This window comes from Corvus cornix, chromosome 2, assembly GCF_000738735.6.
Source record: "Corvus cornix cornix isolate S_Up_H32 chromosome 2, ASM73873v5, whole genome shotgun sequence".
In the NCBI taxonomy this organism is placed as follows: Eukaryota; Metazoa; Chordata; class Aves; order Passeriformes; family Corvidae; genus Corvus; species Corvus cornix.
In genome coordinates, this window is record NC_046333.1 from 59,621,361 (window position 1) to 59,644,352 (window position 22,992).

Consider the following 22,992-nt stretch of genomic DNA (forward strand, 5'->3'; position numbering starts at 1 on the left):
ATTGGAAACTTCTCATTCTTTACAGAGTACAGTTTTTCCCCCTGTAGACAAGATTAAAAGCCACAGGTGTGTTTTCTCTGTAGGTTAATTATAAAGCAAGAAATTATTTTTACGATACTGCATTTCAAGATTGTGGAGCAATCAGTGAAAACCCTTCCCCGTCATGGATTAAGGAGCACTGTGAATACAGTCATAACTGGATTTGTGAAATAAAGAAAGGTAGATTGCTTTTTACTCTAAACTCACCTTAGGAAGAAATTCAAGCTGAATCCATTCTATCAAAACAGGAAGCTGTACAAGTTACATATTGGTAGAAAATTTGGTTGATTTCACAGGAATTTTGCACACAGAAAAGTAGTTCAAGACATATAAATACCTTTGGAATACAAGATTTCATCTGTTAATGATAAACTTTTTTATTGTTTCATTATAAAAAGTGTATTCCATGATAAGCTTTACTGAAATCACACTTCTTCATGTAATTATGTAATAATAGAAAATAAGATGAAAGCAATCTCAAGAGCTTACCTTGCAATATTCATTGCTCTGCACAAAAGCAGATTTTTGTCAAAACAGTTCTGACTGACTGAAGGAGAAAGAGAGGACTACAGTTTGAAAAAAAAAGAAAAAAGAAAGAAAAAAATGATTTTAAATTTCCATATCCTTTGTGAAGTGAAACTTCTCTGCTCAGATGTTGGTACACAACAACACATTAGTCACCTAATCTTATTCTAAGTTAAACAACACCACCAGCATAATAGAATCAGTCTTTTTGTAAGATGACATGTGAAGACAGGCCTGCTGTAACAAAAAGAAGGTACTGAGAGCTTCAAAAATACTTCATACTTTTAGACAGGTTCACATCTTCCTCTTATGCTAGTAGAAAAATCTTCTTTATTTCTGTGGTTTTTTTCTCAGCTACTGTTAGGAAAAATATTCAGTGAAATTAGAGAGGAATAAATTATAGCTATGTGTTGGGCTACGTATTTCACTTCCCAGACTAACAGCAATGTTCCTTTGGTGGCTCCCCAGGCTCCTTCAAACTAGTTTCAGTTGTTACTTTTCTAAAAAATATAATTTCTGTGCTGCTGAATTATTCAAAACAATCTGATTCTAACCAAGGCACATAGTTTCAGCTTCTCATACTTATAAAGTAATCGTCATAGACCTCTATCTCAAAGAAATGTTGTGAAGATACTTTCCTGGTAGGTTCCTTTCTGAGTTCTGACCTGCATGATCACCACAGCTAAAAATCATTAGGAAAAGTGTCAATAGTAGCTGTTTACTGTTAATTATTAGTAGTATTTGAATGGCAGAAATTACAGCCTGAAGAAATTGCCATCATTAGTCAGCAGTGCATAATGGCATGCTGAAAGATACTGAAACACATAATGCTTTGTACTTCCAAAACACATTTATTAGGATTTTTCTTTTAAATTTTGTAACCATTTTATTTTTAAGCTTGTAACCAATTATACAATAGATTATTTTTAAAAGCTGACATATTTATGTTTTTAACCCAAGCATGTGTTCAGTCATTTACTAAAATGTAATTACATATACAGCAACACAAACATTGCAATAAATTCCTGTGGGAAAAACCCCATAGAATCACAGAATGGTTTGAGTTGGAAAGGACCTTAAAGATCATCTAGTTCCAACTCTCAACCTTTGACCAGGTTGCTCAAAGCCCCATTCAGATGGCCTTGAGATTTTAAAGATGACATTTGTCTTACATTTTTATAGCTCTTAGCCTTGCATGTTTAGAGACACATTGCTCCAATATCACACTCCATGTGATGTGGAAGTTTTTAGTTTAAATTATTTTTCAAAAAGCAGTAATCTAATTGTTCTCAAAGCAGCTACACAGAAAAAAAAAGAAGTTTCACAAACAAGTAAATGCTAATAAATTATAAAATAGTTAAAAGCAAGACTTTGTTTAGTATTTGAATTTCTTGTTCAAATACAAGACAATGTCCACAAAGAATTGTTTAAAGTCTACCAACATTGGAGTATTTTCACTATTTAGTGAAATAGTGAAGTATTTCACTATTTCAGAAACAAGTATTCATTCAGACTAACTTCAGCCATCCAATTTAGGCAACATTCAAGATGTACAAGATGCACTTATCAAAAATCTACCGAGAGAGATGTAGGCCTATAATGCACCTTTTATTCCCTGAATATCCATTTTTAACTTTGCACCAAAGATGCTATATAAATATATTCTGCATTAAATACATTAAATGTGAAAAGTTAATAGACATTAAAATAGTTTCCACAAATTGAACACTTATACTGGCTCAATGTTTGGGACATGTTTTCCATGGTTTTTTTTACCCCATTTCATTACAGGGACACCCTTGAAACCAGAACCTCTGGGCCCTTCTGCCAGTAAGCTTCTGTTTATTTTCACTTATCTAAAGGGTGGTGTGATGTAACACCACCAGCTTTGCATAAGAACTGTGAAGAATGCAGAGATTTCTCCTCTTTGTTGCAGCATATGAAATCACAGAAGATGGCTGGATTGTAAAAGGAGACAAACAATATTTTTTCAGCCCAGAAAAGGCCTCTATGGAGAAAGCCAGAACATTCTGCACAAACAATCATGGAAATCTTGCTACAATTGGAAATAATAGTGAAAGAAAATTTTTGTGGAAATACGTAAGGGGAGATTTTGTTATGTTATCCACTACATGGCTTATATACCCTCTGTATATATCCTGTTTGCGAAGTACAGAAGAATGTGCTTGTTGCATAATATTACTACATTTTATTAGGACTAGGTTTAAATATTCTATGAAAAAATATTTATTCTACTAAATGAATCTTCACCTTAGGAAAAAAACATGCAAAAGACTTTACTGTTTACTAGGGTGGGTATATTCTTGTCTATTTTAATCTGAATGCAGTTCAGCCTGTGGCCAAATATATAAGGAGTAATGACAGGTAGAGTAGGCGTGCTCTCAGAAAACTCTCCTTCTGACAAGGTGGTTACCTCTCACCCAAATATCATATTCTAGAATGCAGTGTTGCATGTAGATGTGAGGCAACTGCCAGCGTGGCTTTGATGGTCCTACCTGATGGTCACGTTGCTCTCCAAAACAGCTTTTCAAAGAAAGTCTTAGCCTGGTCCAGGTTAGACTGATGATTCAAACAATCCTTCATGGATTAGTTTTCCTGCCCCATGACTGAAGCACAGCAGGGGAATGCTGACAACTTAATAGCATGGATGGTGCCTCAAACCTCTGCCATAATCCTGCTTGGTTTGTTAATACTAACATAGCCACACAAAGACCTTTCTGATTCACACGATTAGATGTCTGCTTTTATTATGTGAGAAAGGATATGACAGGAGGAGAGCTCAGACAGCTTGAGACACTAGGATTACATAGCTGCTTAAAACAAGGAAAGTATCAAAAATTTTATACTCAATTGTTTTTCTCAAGACTTCTTTGACTTTTTCTTTGTAAATTGAGAACAGAATTTTTGAAAGCTTTGATCATACCAGTAATGCAGCCAAAAATGGGAATATATTAATAAAAATAATAAAGCAAAACTATAAGTTGCATGTATCTCAGGTGACCGTACACAATCATTTAAACAATATGTATTCATCTCTTTGCTTCCACAGCACAAAATTTACACTTTTTTTGGTTTAAAAGACTAACAAATATTAGAAAACACTAATAAAAATATATATTTTTATGTTTAGATCTTAAAAAATGGCAAACTGGACTCATATCTCATAGGATTAATCCAGAATGCAGATCAACAGTTCAGGTAGGTAAATAAGCTACATCAAGATCCATAAAGAGCAGTTGTAGGAGTATTGGACTGCCAGAGCTCCTTCTGGAGGAACCACTGCAAAGGAGTTAAATGCAGATTCAGAGAGTGATAATGCATGTTGAAATGTGTGCTCTCCCTTGGTTAAACTACATTGTACAAACACTGTTCTAAGTGAAATTTTTATAGGGGATATTTGTGTTATGAATAGGTAGATAATATCTGTTGAAAATAAAGACATTTTGGTCTTGATATTCAGGTATTTCATTATCTAAGGTCTTTTAATGCTAATGGAAACTCAATTTACAGACAGACTCGGCTGTAATTTTTTAAAAATATTTTTAACATGTTAAGGAAGATTTTTCTCAACTGTTTCAATGACTTTGTCTGAGCAACCACTACTGTTTTTCAGTTGGATGAGTGGAAGACCAGTGCACTATGCAGCTTGGGCACAGGGTGAACCCAACTTTGCACTAGCTCAAGAAAATTGTGTGGTTTTAAATAAAAAAGATGGTGAGTTACACAACTCTGGTTTTCAAAGTAATGTTATGGCTGCTGCTCTTCTAATGCTTGTTTAAAAACCTCTTGTCAATTTTCACCCATTCTTTACCAGCAATTTTGAGAAACATGCATAACGAAGACTAGTTGTTATATCTGAGGTTTCTTCAGGGGCAATATTATCCACAAAAGTGGAGTATAAGATATTGATTTTAGCAGGGAATGCAGTGGCAATTTGATCACTGATGTTTCAGCTGCACAAAGAAAATGTTCTATTCATATCAACAGCAATTATTTTTCTGAATAATTATCATTAGATAATAGTTATTTGAAATAACTAAATATTTATTTATTTATGAAAATAACTATTAAATTAATAATGTAATTTAAATTTATAATGATATTTTTATAATTAATTTTTATATAATTAGATTATTGTTTTAATAATAAGAGAATAGTCAGCAAAGGAACAGAACATATATGGAGTTTCACATTCTATAGTGCTTTCACTGACAAAGCATTACTTTACACTTGCATCTTTCAGTGCAACAAAGCTGGTTGGGAGGGTTCTACTCAGAGGCCATCTCATCTGGCCACTTCCCTGGTCACAGCAGGACCAAAGTGCCTTTGTATACAGTGATAATGGGAGGTAGATGCAGGTTATCACACGTTTCCACGCAGATTGCTTCTGAACTTATAAGCACAGAAACCAGTTCACTTTCCCACAAATTTCAATCTTATTCAGTGTCTTATTACCTAAACTTCGATCGATTTCAGGCTTGTGGAATGATGTCAGCTGTGGTTTTTCCAATGGCTATATCTGTGAGAGGCACAGAGGTTTTATAAATGCAACCCTCCCTTCAGCAGTACCTTCAGCTCCGGGAGGATGCCCTGCAGACTGGATTTTATTTAAAAATCAGGTATGATGCTTCCATCTAAGCACAATGATATTACTGCTTGGGAAGGTACTTAAAGACAAACATAAGGCCTTTTGTCTCTCAGAAATCTTTTGTCAGTTGCATTAAAAAATGAACCCATTGGCTAATTACTTCAAAATGGTGGTTTTACAGACTTTTACTTGTTTTCCTGAGAATTGGTCACCTGACGTACATTGGGAAAACTGTTACATTTTATATATGTTTCAAAAAATTGAAGAACTGAATTAATCTGAAAGCATCAGGCATAGCAAAAAATCAGTCATTTGAGATGGAACAAATCAGAAATAACGCAAAGTTTTTCCAAACAGACTTCAATGTAACGCTTGCCTCTTCCCAAAAGGGACTAACTTGATGTGCTTAATAATCAAGGGTTCTATTTCCTAATATATACAGTATTGTTATGAAGGCACCCATGGATATCACACCAGGTGAGTTTATGCCAGGTTACAGTCATCAAAGATACTATTTTCCACAAACCTTGCCAAGACTGTGCTCCTGGCATGGCACAGAGCAGAGACTGAGCTGTAAACATGGAGAGGGCACACGAGGCACACTCATATCAGAACGTTTTAAGGTGAATATGTACTGGTAATGTGATGGTTACACACATTTTAAGAAATTGGTCATTCTTCCATTAATAAAAGAGGTGTACTATGAAGAAGGCTGAATAAACAAGAGAGTGCTCTGACCATAGACACTAGGTTAAAAAGGTTTTTCAGAATTTCCAGCAATTCCACACCTGGGATGGGCTTTTCCTATAGAGTCAGCACTTTATCATTTATTTGTGATGTTGTATGGCATCTCGAAATCTCTGAGTTAGTCAGCACATTGGATCCTCATTGGACTCCTACCATGCTTTGTAAATAGCTGTTTGAGTTTTGTTGTGACTTTCTCAGTCCCTTGCAGAAAGACAGAGAGCAAATTTAAAACTTGTGAATGGTTTGATTTGGCTCCAGATACAAGTTAACTTCGAAAAAATATTCTGGGGGTCTGAGTTAGGTGAATTTTTACTTAAACTAGTGTAATTCATACCTAAATTCTTTTTGCTGTCACTCTAACAGTCTATACTTATTTTTCCCTAGTGTTACAAATTTTTTGGGTCTGGCTATGATTACTGGAATACTGCAAGAAGAGTTTGCATGAGCCTTGGAGGAAACCTGGCAAGCATACCTAATGTACAAGTTCAAGGTATAGTGCAACAGCCCCTTAGGTAATAGAGAGCCTTTACTCTGTAGACAGTGGACATTTCCTGCAAAGAAGGCAAGCGTCAGCGTGTAAATATATACATTTTATAGTTTGTATACTCAACATTGGTTATAGGCCAAGGCATGAAATGCTTTTAGAATTGAACAATCTGTTTGGGGCATGCTAGTGATGCTAAGGATTGCTTCCTCATGTATCATGCAAAGTGTCTTACATTATTTATAGGCATGAATTTGCATAAAATTAAAAATCCAGATCTAGCATTTGTAGCTTTAGACACAAAGAAATAAACAGAATGCATGGTCTGTTTCTGCTAGAAATAGATTGGGATATACTTCTGTACCTCTGCCTAAATTCTGCTACTTAATTTAGCAGAATGTCAGAGAAAGGCATATTTTCACCTTGCCTATGTTCCCTGTCTTCCATTTGCAGCTTTACATCGCCACATATTTCCATCAGTCAGGTGGCTCATCCTGACTGTTGAAATAAGTGAACTCATTAGGTATCATGGTGGTCAGACAGGTTTTTTTGTTTCTTTTCTCATTCCAATCTTGCTTCATTGTTCCCAAATACTTTAACTCTTTGAGACTTTTCATGGGCAAGGGCTTGGCATAACCTTGAAATAATGGACTCAGATAAATTTCTGATCAAATGTCATTAAAATGTTTTTAGAAGACTTTAATGAACAAAATAGTTAAGTATTTGTTTATGAGTTGATATTTTGACTGATGACATGACACATTAATTTTTTCCTCTGTTGGCTTTTTTTTTCTAGCTTTTCTCACTTACCATTTGAAGGATGTTTCAAATGATCCTTGGATTGGCTTGAATGATATGCTCAGTGAACTCAACTTTGTTTGGTCTGATGGAAGTGCTCTCTCATATACAAACTGGGCTAAAGATTCCCCAAAACTTGTGGAACCTGTTTTGTATCCTAGTCTACATCCAGAAGATGGCCACAATCTGCAACAGGTAAATATTGCTTAGTGTTTACCATCAAGTCTAAACCTTGGAGGAGCAATACCACTTCCAGTAAGCAGCTCACTTCACTACAGACATTGCCCAAGCCTTCTCCATTGGTTGGTCATCTATCTTTAAACTGGGTCTAGAGGTAAAACCTTTCAATGTTTGAGTAGTCTAGCTATCTCAGAGCATAAAATGGCATTGCTGTAATTTTGTCAAAGTATTTGGCAAAATTGCAGCAATGGCAGATTGAATAAAGATTGGATATATTGAATACAGCTTTCCTTTTCATAGTAAATTATCAAATTTTCAAAGAAAATAAATGCAACATTAGAAGTTTAGAAGTTAACACACAAATTTATTTTCATGTCTATGAAGGAAGGAGAAGAGGATGCAAGAGGAAAGAGTTCAGCTTTTTTACTTCTTCCCTATTTAAAATTGTAATTGAATTACTAAGGGCCAAAAGATGTCAACTACTTTCTAAGCCCATCAAACCCTCTCCACTGCTAGCACTGAAATTAAACCTCATAATGCTGTAAATAAAATAGCATTCTACATAATCATACCGATATAGACTGATTTGCACACCCACATTGCCTATCTTCCATTTATCCCTGTATCTTGTGTTCCAAACTTGCCCTTCACACGATGTCATTCCACTCCCTGTCCATTCTCCTATCATTTTGGTATCTGCACCTTTAAAAAAGCCAGGGATCTGGACAACCAACTTAGTCTACACCTGGGCCAATTCATGTTGTTCTTGCCCATTGGTCAAGGCATGCAGGAAGACATAAATGACAGTACATATCTCCACTGCAGCTCTAGTAACACTAGGAAATATCAGGCAGGAAAAAAATGTGCAAGGTACATCCTACTTTCTCCTTCACCTTCAAGACACTAACAGCTCTCTCCTTCAGAGGATCATTTTCAAAGGACCAACAATCACCCCATGGCAGCTTAGTAGAGGAGATTGAGGTTTGTAATAAACTTGATGTTTCAGCTTCTTAAGCTGATCTGACGTAACTGAAAGAGAAATTCTAACAACTAGAGCAGATGACAGCTCTGCCAAGCACTGTAATTTAGGTGATTTCGTCTAGAACCGCCACTATTTAAAGTCGGCTTTGCAAGTGAAATACAAAGCATGACCTCCATTTCATTCTTATTCAAAACCTTACTGATAGTAACCATTAGTTGGGATAGATAATGTGGAAGTAAGTTCTTGAAAATAATGCCTTTCAAGTATTTCTCCCAGAAAGTATCCAAAGGAACAAGCAGGCTGAGCTGAAGTGTGTACAACACGGGAGTTGGCCACCACAAAGGAGGTCGGAAAGGACAGAGAAGGATAAAAGAAAGGTGTTTCTAGAGTTGTAATACACCCTACAACATCAGAACTAAAAAACAAAAAGAGTGAAACTACTCAGGGAACTATAGTACTTTGTTTTATAACTTCTAATATCCATGTACCCATCTTCTTTCCCTTACTCCAACAGTTTGATTGTGTGTCTCTGAAGAGAGGTCCTCCTGATGACACAGGAAAATGGAACAATGAGGAGTGTTTTAAGTACAGAGGGTATATATGCCAGAAGGATAGTGGTGAGTTCTGTATTGTTAATCTTGAAATTGATAACAACAGGATTAAAATAACTTTTCTTGTTTAACATACTTTATTACAGTTGGGTTTTGGTTCTGTTTTGTTTTGTTTAATTTTGTTTTGGTTTTAAGGTAAAGGATCAGTAAAACCTAAGGGCCCATCCTCATCCTGCCTCCCAGTGTTACTTAGCCAGGTTTTTGAGAAAACATAGCAAAATATAGGAAAACTATTTTATTTTTTAAATTGTAATTGAATAGATGAAGCCCAGAAACATTTTAATTACGTATGTTCATAATGATCTATAGGGTATCAAAACTAGTAGGTTTGATATCCATATAAACCTGATAGTCATTAAGCTGCAAAGAGTATTTTAAAATAACAGTCAGGGCAGGTGTATTATTTCTGAATGAGGGAATAAATTTACCTCTGCAATATAAGATACTGTGCATTTACTGATTCAAAATTTTCAGAGGCTGAAAATACATTTCTTTTATCAGACCTGTTGTTTTGAAGTTATGTTCAATTTTAAACGGCTAAGAAGAAGATGTTCCATTCCATTAGCAATTTTATACTAGGTTTGTAAATAATGATGTTACTCAGTTGCTCAAGTCAAATACATGACTCCAAATTTAACTGTTCTTGGGGTGGTTTTTTTCCTTTTTCCTACAGATCCTGAACTCTTTAAGTCACCAGCAACAGTGCTCGACTTTGCTTTTGACCATTCTAGTGGGATTAGCTATTCTGTCACCCATTCCAGAATGAACTGGGAGGAAGCACAAAAAAACTGCAATAAAAATGCTTCCGAACTTGCCAGCATTTTAGATCCATATAGCCAGGCACTGTTGTTCCTACTTGCAGAGGAATATGGAGAGCCTCTGTGGATCGGTCTTAACAGCAACATGGTGAGAACAAATATATTACATACTGTTATGATCCAGTTTTAAAGTGCAGGTTTGCACTTTAACATGCAGAATTAAGGTGCAAACGAGACCATATACCAGTGACAATAGTAAGAGCTTTATTGATGGTAAATATTAGAGAGAGAGAGAGAGAGAGAAAGAAAGAAAGGAAGGAAGAAGTAGAAGAGAAGTGGGGAGGGCAGAAAGAGTGACAGGGACAATAAGAGAACAAGGAAAATATCACCACTCCATGGATCCCAACGATGTTCGTTGATCCTCTCCAGCTGGTCTCTTGGTGGTGAAGGTTGCCCCAGAAGGCACAGAGTCCCATGGGTGTACATGCTCACGCTGGGTGGGCATGTCCAGCCATGGCCCCCTGGGGTGGGGTCAGTCTCTCACAGCAGACTCTGGGTCTGTTGCACCACGTGCAGCCCTGTGGGGCCGAGCCTCTCACGTGAAAGTCCCTTGGATGTGCCCTGTGGGGTTGGGGGTTCCACAGCTGGGCCAGTTTGTGTAACAGAGGATGGGTGTTTATTGCCTCTCACCAGAGGTTACACCATGCACCCAAAACCTCCTCCTCCCCCCTCGGTTGGGGGCAGTCTGTGTAAACCTGGCTTCTGTGAGCTGTGCTCTCCCCCCACCCCAAACTCAACCAGGGACAGTTGCAGCTGGTGGCTTTGGCCTTTTGTGGATGCATATCTTTCCCTCAGAAAGATGGCTGAACATGTGTTACCCTTTATCTAATCAACAGTTTGACTTTCAGTTAAAAGTCCCACTCTTCAGGGAAGCTTCTTCGGTTGTAGCTTCTTTATAATGAGCAAAACTTTATATCAATGTTTGAGGCATTAGCTATTTTCAGTCTCTGACACATACAAGCAGTCAAGCTGACACAGGACCTGATTTTACTTTATGCTCTCATCTTGTTGCCCATTGGGATTTCTGCCAGTGTAGTGCTGAAAACAGCATGTTACATCAATGTAACAGCCATTTGCACTGGAAATCTTCAAATAAGACTCATACAGTAGAGATTCCCTTTAGCACGAGGAAATGTTCCTGCAAACCAGTATAGAACAATGTAGTGTGCTGTTTGGAGTCGTTTAAAGTATCTATAAATTGTAAAATCTCCTACATTTTGAGTTGTTTTTAATCTAAAGGATATTCCAGGCACAATATCCTGCCCTCCTGCTCTGCATTTATGCACCTCGGTGATCAGTGACAAGGTATCAGAGGTTGCACACCTGACACCTGAGATGGAACAATTTTTATGTGTGTGTTTATGCTCACACATTTTGCTAGAGTGGTCTTATTTATGGTAGCAATAGCAAACTACAGCTGTGAACAGAAACTGGGGCAAAAATTGGTAAAAGGAATATGGAGGCTATATGATATGGTACATATTGACCAAGAGCTATATTTTTTAAATTTGAAAATGCAATTGGCATAATTACTCCTATTAGAAGTTAGAGTGCTATGGAAAATAATCCTTTCTGGTTTTGAGATGTCTACACCAGTTGTATGACAGGAGAGGGTGAACATTTGGATGGTAGGTGTGTTTTGACATGCTACGCTCTTCACCATGAATCACAGTCACAATAACTACAACAAAAGTGATGGTGATTACAGCTGCTTAAGAACACTCCCACACAAACTCCCATTTTCCATGCAGACGTCTGGATGGTTACACCAACATGATGTCTTATCTGACCCCTAGTTTTATGCCTTCTCTCATGCCCCCTTTCTTTTTTTATCCTTCCATTTCTCAGTGCTTGACAAATGCTCTGAATTAATGTTAGATACCTTTTGGAGGCATTCACATTTGCAGATGACAGACACAGTACTTTTTAGTCAGTTAGCATTTAAGAGCTAAGAAGGGGCACTAGTAAGCAGATGATTCTACACTGGTTACGTGAGAGTCCTCTTGAGGAACCTGTAGAGTAGCTATGTCACTGTAAGCAACCTTGAATTTACCATATAGATTTTACTTCCAGACCAATGGCAAGTATCAATGGATTGACAAGTGGAGTTTAGTTTACAGCAAGTGGTCCAGTGGAGAACCAAAACAGACATTAGCATGTGTCTACCTAGACACTGATGGCACCTGGAAGACAGCTTCTTGTGAGGAAAAACTCTTCTCTGTCTGTAAAAAATCAGATGGTAAGTAACTCCATACAAGCATTTTGACTAGAGGCTGTATAGTGCTATCAACTGTGCTAAATATAATAAGCCACTGGAAAAATACTTTGTTTATACACCAGGATAAATATAATACTTTGTTTATGCACCAAGAAGACAGGCGTAGCTAACTAGTTCTAAATACTGACATGAATTCTTTCCAAAAGTTAATTGATTCATAATAATTACCAAAAGCCTAAGAAACAAAGGATTGAATACTCAATTTTTTTAAACTATTCATTCTATTAGGAAAAGTAATTCACTTGCTATAAGACCTGTTTTTATTAGGCATTATATGAAATTCTGTATACAGTTTGGGGCACCAAAATTTGAAAAGCTTCTCAGTCAACTAGAGTTTTCATATGACCAGGTAACAATAATTAAAAGAAAAGATTGGAGTTGGGCAAAAGACTAAGAAACCAAAGACTTTGAGAAACCATATTATCAATTCTAAATATTAAAAATGAGGCTTATGGGATGGAATTTAATTTTTCTATGTGTCTGATACAAATTGGGAAGGGGTGACAGACTTAAATACAGCAAGGAAAACTTTCTAATTGTATCAGTACATAAGTCTTTAATAAATACTGTGGACAGATCAGTGAATCTCTACCACTACAGCTTAATAAGAACAGACAGGACTAATATCTGTTAAAAACAATATATCAGCTTCATGTCACCTGTGAGCACAAAGATGAAGTAAATAACCCCTTGAGGAGCCTTCCAAGCAAAAACTTCTATAATTTATATGGAAATAACTATAAATATGATTTCAAAATCTAGCCATATTCTTGAATATGTCAACATTATGGAAGATCTTGAATCACTAGCAAATTTAAAGTTACATGCCCAATTATATTCTAAAATGTTTTAATTTGACAAAAATCCTCAGAATTCATATCTAATGTCTCTTTCCACTTTATTATTCTGGAAATCTCATTTGAGAGCTGAGTATTCCTTATCAGGGAAAGAAACAGACTGTAGAAGACTTTCAGGAAGAAAATGTAATTAGGCAGAATATGTATATTACATTCCATCTGAATTTATCTACCCAACCCAAAATCTTCTTATTATATCAGTCACTATGGAATGTATTCAGGATGCAGTTCAATAAAAAATCCTGCAACCTATGCTTAGTTATACTAACACTTTCACTCACAATCACAGTTTCTACTGTAAGGTTTTGTAAGGTTTTGGTCCTGTCAAAAAAAGAGACTGAAGTGTCAGAAGACATTTTAAAAACAGCAGTTTTAACTAATTAGGCAGATATTTATGCCAGAAAAGCAATTGTATATTTTATTGACTAGATTAACTACAAAAAATACCATTAGGCAGAATCTATTCTGCTTACAGACTAGCGTATCTTCCTAATCACACTGATAAATAAATATGAAGAAAAATATTGTCTCAAACAGAAAATCAGAACCATATTCAAGCTCTTCTTAGAACAGGCTTTATTTCCACTAACATTACAAACCTAACACAGTAGTTTAGTTTTGTCTTACTAGTATAATGGGAAAAACAAATTACATAAAACAGCTGGGCTCCAACTTCCTGATCTCTCATCAGTAAGGGCCCCTACTGAGCCCCCACAACTTCCTGGAAAATGCCCTGAATCAAGAGGACACAAATCTTGGATACCTTTCTCTGGTCACTGCTATTATTTTGAGGCCTCCAAGAAAAGAAGTTGGTCTCAAGCTCATGAGGAATGTGCCCAGCTAGGTGAGTACTTCATCTTAGAAAGGTAGATAATGTGATTAAACACGTAAAATAATGGATAATATTGCTAAGCAAATCTCAAATTACTTTAAACTTCACATTTAATGCTTTTTTTGGTTGCTTTTCTGAGCATGCTTTTGCACAATAAAACTAATCTTTGTCAGAGACAGCATATGTCAAATATCAGGTGAAATATGAGTACCTCAAAAATATTTAATTCCTACTAGTTTTATGACAAAAAGTAATTAGGTAGAGAGATAAACACTTTTACAGACCCACTAAGGCACAGGCTGCAGTATTGGCTTTCCCTTCCCCAAACAAGCAGGGAATCCACACACAGTGTAAACTAGGAGACACAAAGTCATAGGATAGCTGTGTTTGTTAGTTCCAGGGCACAGTTCAGTAAGTGGATTTCACTGGCTGGACAACAAATGAGATTGAGGAGCTGTTTATCATTCATGAATCAGTAAAACACACTCAGCTATGCAGTTCCTGCTCTGGAACAGCCCCATGCTGCCCCCCTGGAGAGAAGAGCATTACCTTCACCAGAGAAAAAGACACTTTGCTCCACATTTCCAAGAACTGGTGTGATGCAACACATATTTCAGTGTAAGAACAGGAAACATCCTATACATTTCTAAAGGCACTTCCTCATATATTTGAAAGCCCTGACCTGTAACTGAGTAAACAGAAAAAGTTGCTTTGCAAAGGTGTTTTGCTCTACAGCTGTACGACAACAGAATTCCTGGAGTGGTTTTGTAGGAAGATAAATCAAATAATTACGACAAAAAGTAAACATTACACTAACAACCAGGATGAAAGGTTACAATCGGACACTGCTCCATGTTCTAAATTCCTACACTTTTGCCTGCCTGTTACCCACTGGCCAGGACAGGAAGGTGGTCATTTCCCAATGATCCCAATACAGCTTTGTGTACTTGCAATGCCAGGGCATATGGCAATTATAAATCAACTTCTGGACATCTTCTGGACTGTAACCTCCAGCTGCTGACACATCCTAGCTAACCTGTTATCATCAGGCACAGCCAAAACTGCTGCCGAGCCGCTGATGGGGGATGGAGGCATAGTGGTGGTAGGCATGGTGGTGACTACATCGCATGTACCTCTTTCAGCCTACTTGCATCACAATCTGGGATGTGGTCAGACCTGTCCAAAAAGTATTGCAGGAGAGAAATTATTCTTCTCTAAAATACCAAAGACTAAAAAAATCCAGAAAAATTCAGAAAATCCGTATCTTTGCACAGGTTTGCATACATACAACACAAAGTCACGCGCAAAAAAAAATACAATACAGTGATATAATACCCACAGCAAGACTAGTGTTGTCTATATGGAAGCGTTGGTGTCTTTTATACATTTTTGCATATTTTTTATGTGTTTATTGACTTGACCTCTAAGAAAATGAGCCACTGTGACTTGTTCCTTAATATTTTTTCAGGTGCTGATTTGGTATCAGTAGGAGACTATACTGAAGCAAACTTTCTGTCAGAAACAATTAAGATACTCCATGGAAAATCACTGAACTTTTGGGTAGGGCTAAAAAAAGGTGACAGAGGTAATATCTTTAATCATATGTTACCCTATCATATGAAATTACATGTTATGTTAAAAAGAAATCAACTTTGTACACTTGAAAGTACATATATATATATATAAACTACACAAAGTTCACTACAAAGTATGCTTAAATATGCCTAAAATTAGAATTGAAACATTTAACTGACTATTCATGTTATAAATTTTTTTTCTCCACCACAACTCGTTTTATTTGTCTAAACCCGTGTATTTTATACATATACGTGTATTTTTAATATTAGGAGAGTGGGTATGGACAGATAAATCTGCAATGGATTTTGTCAACTGGAAAGTGGGAGAACCTTCAAACCACAGGCTTAAAAACTGTGGAGAACTATGTGCATTGTCTGGCTCCTGGAACACCAACCTCTGTTCTTTCAAAAAAGGCTATATCTGTAAAAAACTAAAAAGTAAGTAGTATTTCTAATACATTAAGGTTAATAATGTCTAATAAATTATTTTCATTGTGTAACATAGAAATGTAAAATATTCTAAGTTTGTGTGCAAAACCAATTGACTCTAATGGCAGCATGTGGCTGTCTAAATACTGACAAGCCCCACATGGCTTCTGACTGCCTTCTCAGAAGGCTGCATCTCCCCTATGTCCTCCAGAACTACCATCTGCCCCATGCAGCCATCACAAATACTTCAGACCCCTATGTCTAGGTGAAAGCTAAGCTCAAAAGCAACACTTTATTTAATTTCAGATGAATATATTAAACAGAATCTTGTTCTGATGAGTGCAATGCAAACTGTCTTGTAGAAATGCTGGACTTGGTGATTCCTTTCCTTACTGACCACTGATCTGATGGATTACAGAAATACCATGACAAACATTCTTGTGGCACTCTTTATCTACAGTATGATAGAATCATGTTTAATAAAATACTTTTTGTATCCTAATAGAAAAAATATAATCTGTAAGAAAATGCATGAGTTTGATTACCAACTGAGATTAAATCAGAATATGGAAATTTTGTCTGGTTAAACTTCATATTTCTGTTCACCTTTCTATTACCTGCTAAGTTCAGGAAGTGCAACTACCAGAGGAACCACATCCAGATGGAATGGTTATCTCTCTCTGACAGAAGGGGCTACAACAATGGAAAACTCTTTTCAGCTCAAGTAAAATGCTCATGATAACACTCAAGACCTCCTTTCAGGAAACACCTTAAATGACTAAGGATCCTGTGGGGAGTTTCTCAGAAATGAATATATTTTAAAACACTTTTTGAAATAACAGAAATCTGTCTCTACAAGTTGTTTTGGGTATCTCGACTGAGGAAGTCAGATGCTCTTAGAATGAGAGACCCAAACATCCTACTAGAGTTTTATACATGCTGAACTCCATCTCTCTGGGTTAGTAACTGTCACCAGAACCGGAATTTAGGGGGTAATTGTCAGAAACACTGGTACTTAGGAACTTGGAAATGCCTCTTTCTCTTTTTTTTTAAGCATTCAGAATAAACTTTATTTTTCCTTCCAAAAGCTCCTGAAAACAAAGAGATGTCAACAGAAAATACAGGTAAGCATACTTCCTTTTAAGCAGAATAATAAGGGCATGCTAAAATAAAACAGGAATATAATTACATAGTTTCTCAGTATTAGTTTTGAGGGTGTTTAAAAAGTTTATAAGCTTTTACTCTGTACCTCAGTGTAGGATACATAGGTTATCCTGAAGTAGATATTGGTTTACTTTTTTATTTATATTTTTAATATTAGGCTTTGATCAGATTTAATTATATTTTGTTTGGTATTTGTAAAAAAAACCCTGAAGCACATGTTGAACTGAAAAATGACATGCACATTGAATTTTTCTGCTTTCTGGTTATAGAAGTTTCATTTATTATTAGATTCTGAAATCTTTTAACCTCAAAGGTTATTCCATTGTATATCCCTACAGAAGAGAAAATTGAGAAAGTACTTTCTGCTGGCATCATTTGGCTGTTCATTCTTCTAGCCCTCTCTATAGTTGGAGCTGGAAGTATAATTTATTTCTACTCGAGGAAGAAAAGACAAAACCTGCAACATATTTCAACCAGAATGAGTGGATCAGAAGCAACTGTGGATATTCAAGGAAAAGACGCACATACAGACATGTAGTCTGACCAAATGCCCATGTGATCCAGCTAACAAAAACCTGGCTACAAATCAGTGAAATCTGACCCCAGCTTTTTGTTTTCCTACCCAGACAATAGTCTCCTGTCTTCTCAAATACAGAGTTCATGGACTTACATAAATACATACATACATCTTCCAAAAATCCTTCCAAAGTGTTACAGAGTTGTTTAGTCTGGGGAGTGTATGTGTTTTTCATATAAATGCGCATGGCTGAAAAGTTGGCTCCAGAAGTATTATGGGAAAAATCTGACAGATATTTACTATGTGAAAATTACTTTATTTAACTCAGAAATTCTCCTTTTTTACACACATTACTCATAACTTTAAATTGTTTTTCCCTGGGTGCTACTTCAGTGGTATCTAGGCTATGATGGGAATCACAGAATCACAGAATTAACTAGTCTGTAAAAGACCTTTGAGATCATCAAGGCCAACCACTGCTCATTTCAGGTTTTCAGCTTCATAGTTTATGATACTATCTTTTCATTTATGTAAAACCTGTTATGATATATGCATCTGTGGATTAAGTATTACTTGCTTACAAAAAAAAAAGACAAAAAGTTGTAAAAAAATTGAGGAGGCACACTTAATTTTACCTCTAGTCTGAATTTTTGGATTATGACATTTCCTACAGCCTTGTAATATTCTAGTAGTCTGCAAATATCCATATTTTTCTGCAGTTCAAATTAATAGTAAAGATAGAACAGGAGATGATCTTGCCATTGGGTTTTATTTCAGTAATGATTCTTTCAGTATGCAGAGCTGCCCCTTTTTAAATCCAAGCATGTATAATAAATGGCTATGTTATAGTGCATTATGTAATTCTTTGGTGCAGAGATATAAAATCCCTGGCATGCTTTTTGAAAATACATTCTTTCTTTTTTGTTGTGATTTCATTTGATAATGTGCTGCCTAGACCCTTCTCAGCTTTTCTTCCATTGTACCAGTAGCAGGGTTTGCTTCAGGGGGCTGTTTATCATTCTGCATATTTTAAGACATGCATCATCCCTCCTGAGGAATGGAAACACCTTTCCCCAAGCCACAAGAGGGCATGTGGCACTAACTGGCCTCACTGAAGAAGCATATGGAGGAGCAGGACTAGAGCAGAGGAGCTTCTACCAAATGTGGGTACTGGGAAACAGATTCCTTCTTTGGCCCTTCTGTCTGGATTGCTCACTAACTCCACATGCTTACGGTCTCTGACTGACAAAAAGATGAGGCCACACTAAAAATCTCTGCAAGGGAAAAAAATCTCTGGAATAAGTGGAATAGGTTTCTGCACCAGGACATCTGTGTCTATGCCTGAGCAGCTTGAAAACACACTTGAATTACCTCTATTTTCTAAATTTCTTCTAGATAACCATCAAGCAATAAAGGCTTCTAACTAAAAATATTATCGATAGTTAGAATGGAAGTACCCCCTTCCTCAAGGAATACTTATTTCAGATGTTATAACAAGGGCTATCTTAAAATATGGGTCACCCTGGGTAATGTTTCCTCCTGAGAGTTCAAATTTTCCCCAGCCCTCCTTTGCTGGATGGACACACATTATTCCACACATTATTCTATACCTTTGGCTAAGCTGGTAAAGAGCTCTCACTAATCACAGATATAGGAAGATGTCTGAAGATTGCATGGCCTTCTCTTTCTTACTTAACAAAGTAATGTCATACAGACATAAGATCTTTTAACCAAGACCTGGTTCAAAACAAAACAAAACACCAAAAAACTCCAAAACTCCCACCACAAAAAAATCCCCAAACCCAAAACTCCCATCCATAGGTTATTTAAAATAGAGTTAAAATTTAAGTATATTTTACAATTTATGTCATTTGAACACTTTGTAAAGCCCAGAGACAACAGCCTTCAGATAAAAGTTCCTTAAGTTACTTTAATAAGTCCTGTAATACCAACTCCTTGCAATAAAGAAAGTCATTGCTGTTTTCAGGAGAAAATAGGAAGTAGCTGGGAGAGCTTTGCACGAAACTGTGCAAATGAGAAAAACACCACCTGCTTCCCATGGAGATGACTAGAGATAGAACTGTTTCCTGGTATGTACTACAGATATCTGGGAATACACAGTTCTGCTTGCCCTTTGGATAAGTGAGTAGGGAAAACGCTTTTCCTGGTCTATGTTGGCAAACAGTACATGCTGCTGGATCCTACTGTATTTATGCCCGGCTTAGTGAATCTGATAAATTAAAGTTACCTTTCCCAAAAGAAGAAAGGAAACATACAACGTAAGAGACTGATTTTTTTAAAGGTATTTATAAGTTAACTATAAAAATTGGGAGTTCATAACAGAAGTATTCTGGTGACCAAATTCAGCACAGCCTGGGACCTTCAGAGGAGAAGCCTGGCTGGTATCACCACCATGCAGGAAGCACGGAGAGCTCAACAGTCAGGCTGCTCTGCAAGCCAGCTCTACGTGTTACCGTATGAAATTATTTTGATATATGTGTAATTTTATGTCCAGCTATTCTGTGGTTGGGCTGAACACCGTGACTGAACAAGAACTGGACAGTATCACAAGTTAGACATGAAGCATTGTTGCTGATCCCCCTGCAAGGTACTGAGAGACCACAAAGACTGATCCAAAATGTCTCTGACAGAAAGACAGAGAGCACTGTGGTGAGAACAGCAATGAAAATAAGCGAGTGCAGAGTGAGCCAGTGCGGTGGTGTTCACACCTGGGGACAGGGGCTGAAAGCCATAGCCCTGACCAGACCTGCTCACACCTGGCAGCCACTGTCATCATTACCTGCTGTTTGCTGTGTGGGACAGCACTGCCAGAGCAAGGACACATCATTCTGCCTACAGTTTCTCAAACAGCTGAACAGCCACTGGGAAGAGACCAATGCATCTGAGCACCGATTCCTCAGCATTTGTCATTTGGACCTGACATTGGATATGAGCAAGACATTGCCCACATACGTCACATTGCTCAGACACAGAAGAGGGCTAGGTTGCACTTGGTTAAACTCCACAAGACAAAGAAGGTCCTTACCCCTTTCAGTGCTTAATCTCAAATCCCAGTGTTTCTGCTCAAGTATGTTGTTTGCATGTTTCTCTTTTCTTTTCAAAAAGTCCTCTATACTTAAAATCGCTGTCAGTTCAGTGCTTCAGAATAACAAAAAAATTGCTTATTGTGAATGCTGCTGTTTAAATTAGATTCAGAGTGGAGAAGACACTTCAGCACTCATGTCTAATGTAAGTGTTTCATACTGATGTGTGTGATGTGGGATTTTTTCCTCTCATTGTCATAAATAAATGGTGCCTGAATTTCCTCATTTTTAATCCTTACCACTTGCAATGACAACATAATCTCTTTCATATGTAGGCTCAGCTATCTAAGGCGCCTGAAGGGGATGGAATTCATCTCACATAATGCAGATATCTAAAATGCAGCCGTATCTAGCTAAACTGCTCACCCAAGGTCATCACTGTGGTCAGCACAGAAGGATGGATACATTAGGGTGCAATTACTTGATCTGGTCTAGAGACTGGTGAGAACTCTAGACTCTCTCTGGCACAAAGCAAGCCTAAACCAATTATCTCACAGTAAATGAGTTCTGCAGAATCCAGTTCTTAATTGATATCTTATGCAATTTGGTACAACATGCAGTAATAGCTTTTTGTTGATTATATTTATCATCAATAGCTCCAGGCTAATCAGAAAACAGATATCAAAACCCATCCTCATAGATTTTTCTTCCCCTGACTTGGAAGTCATTACTTTTGGAAACAAAGCATCTATCAAATTAAAAAATTTCTGTTATTTTTATTTCTCATACTAATTCAGAACGGAGGCTGAGCAGGTAGCATTTCTTAAGTAAATGTTAAGAACACTGACAGAAGCTCCTGTGAAATTACAAATAAAATTCCATTTGCAAGCATCTACCTTTGTACCTCCACAAACACTTCCCAACCTAGTGCCAAGACAGGTCAAAAATCAGTGAAGTGTGTCTTCTCATAGTCTTGATACAATCTCTGTGTTTAAAGTACGCCAAACTGTTTCCCTGAGCAGCTGCTGACATGTTCACACCACTGAATGCTTGGGAAGGTTAAGTTGTGCTGAGCATCAGGAATGAAGGCTCTGCCACTTCTGTCTCTATCACTGATACATAGAGTTAAGGAAGAAAAACTGAGCAAAAAAGTCCTGTTCAGTCCCATACCAAGTGCTGCTGCTAAAAGTTTCCTCTCCTTTTCTGCACAGACTGCCATAAAACCACTTCACCTATTTTGGCTACATTCTGTCGATATTTTTCCCATCTATTTCCTACTATATCCATGATATTTATGCTGAATTTAAGCTAGAATAGAAGACTGGTATTTTTGATCATCAGGCCGATAATTGCTGTTTACCAAGAATTGTTCAATTTTTAATTCAGCTAAATTTGGACAGAATTTATTTTTAATTTCTGTAACCCCATTTCTGTTCAGAATATCATAGATAAATCTTACATCGTTAATACGTAATGTCATAGATAAATCTTAACTATCACCTAAACACCATTAATCATTAATATCTTGTAAATCTCAGCCACTCCACCCAATGCTGCCCTCATGCAATGTATGAAACATTTCTGAAGTACATAGCATTATGTTCCTAATGGTTTCAAGTGATGCCATGTTCCACTGGTAAAAAGTGATCAGAAATGGCTCATTACTTGAACTGTATTAACAAATAATTTTCAAATTCTTTGCACAAATACACAGAGGCAGGTGGGTAGAGAATGGATTGAGAGCAGCCCTACCGAGAAGGACTTGGGGATGCTGGATAAGAAGCTGGACATGAGCCAGCCATGTGTCCTTACAACTCGGAAAGCCAAACATGTCCTGGGCTGTATCAAAAGAAGTGTGAGCAGCAGGTTGACGGAGGTGATTCTCCCCCTCTGCTCCTCTCTGGTGAGACCCCACCTGGAGTGCTGCATCCAGCTCTGGGGTCACTGGCACAGGAAAGACATGAACCTGCTTAACCAAGTCCAGAGGAGACCACCAAGATGATGAGGGGGCTGGAACACTTCTGCTGTGAAGAAAGGCTGAGAGAGATGGGGTTGTTCAGCCTGGAGAAGAGAAAGCTCCAGGGAAACTCAGAGCACCCTAACTACAGGGGGCCACAAGAGAGCTGGAGAAAGACTTCTTACAAGATCATGCAGTGATAGGACAAGGGGGAATGGCTTTAAACTTAAAAAAGGCAGTTTTAAATTAGATGTTAGGAAGAAATTCTTGACTGTGAGTGTCCTGAAACACTGAAACAGGTTGCCCAGAAAGTCATGGATGGCCCATCCCTGGAACTGTTCAAGATCAGGCTGGATGCAGCTTTGAGCAACCTGGTCTCTGGAAGGTGTCCCTGCCCATGGCAGAGTGGTCCTTTCCACCCCAAACCATTCTAGGATTCTGTGAAATTAACTTACTGTTAATTCTCCTCCTTTTCCCCAATTTATTCTCTTTACTCTTTACCAAATCTTGCCATTTTTATAAATTTTGTCTCAACAATTATTTT

General features: G+C 37.2%; 1 protein-coding gene across 2 annotated transcripts in view; it reads left to right on the forward strand.

Annotated features, from left to right (window-relative positions):
• LOC104689215 (macrophage mannose receptor 1-like) overlaps nt 1-18,357 on the forward strand; it is a 35,634-nt gene extending 17,277 nt beyond the window's left edge. For both annotated transcript variants that reach the window (XM_010399252.4, XM_019285460.3), the window contains exons 15-30: nt 84-219; nt 2,356-2,394; nt 2,501-2,664; nt 3,716-3,783; nt 4,199-4,299; nt 5,062-5,204; nt 6,305-6,410; nt 7,201-7,397; nt 8,879-8,981; nt 9,649-9,881; nt 11,867-12,032; nt 13,620-13,772; nt 15,229-15,345; nt 15,608-15,775; nt 16,855-16,890; nt 17,269-18,357. In XM_010399252.4, coding sequence (XP_010397554.1) covers nt 84-219; nt 2,356-2,394; nt 2,501-2,664; nt 3,716-3,783; nt 4,199-4,299; nt 5,062-5,204; nt 6,305-6,410; nt 7,201-7,397; nt 8,879-8,981; nt 9,649-9,881; nt 11,867-12,032; nt 13,620-13,772; nt 15,229-15,345; nt 15,608-15,775; nt 16,855-16,890; nt 17,269-17,468 — 2,130 coding nt within the window. In that variant the 3' untranslated portion in view covers nt 17,469-18,357. The remainder of the gene's footprint in view (nt 1-83; nt 220-2,355; nt 2,395-2,500; nt 2,665-3,715; nt 3,784-4,198; nt 4,300-5,061; nt 5,205-6,304; nt 6,411-7,200; nt 7,398-8,878; nt 8,982-9,648; nt 9,882-11,866; nt 12,033-13,619; nt 13,773-15,228; nt 15,346-15,607; nt 15,776-16,854; nt 16,891-17,268) is intronic.
• Nucleotides 18,358-22,992: the final 4,635 nt, after the last annotated feature.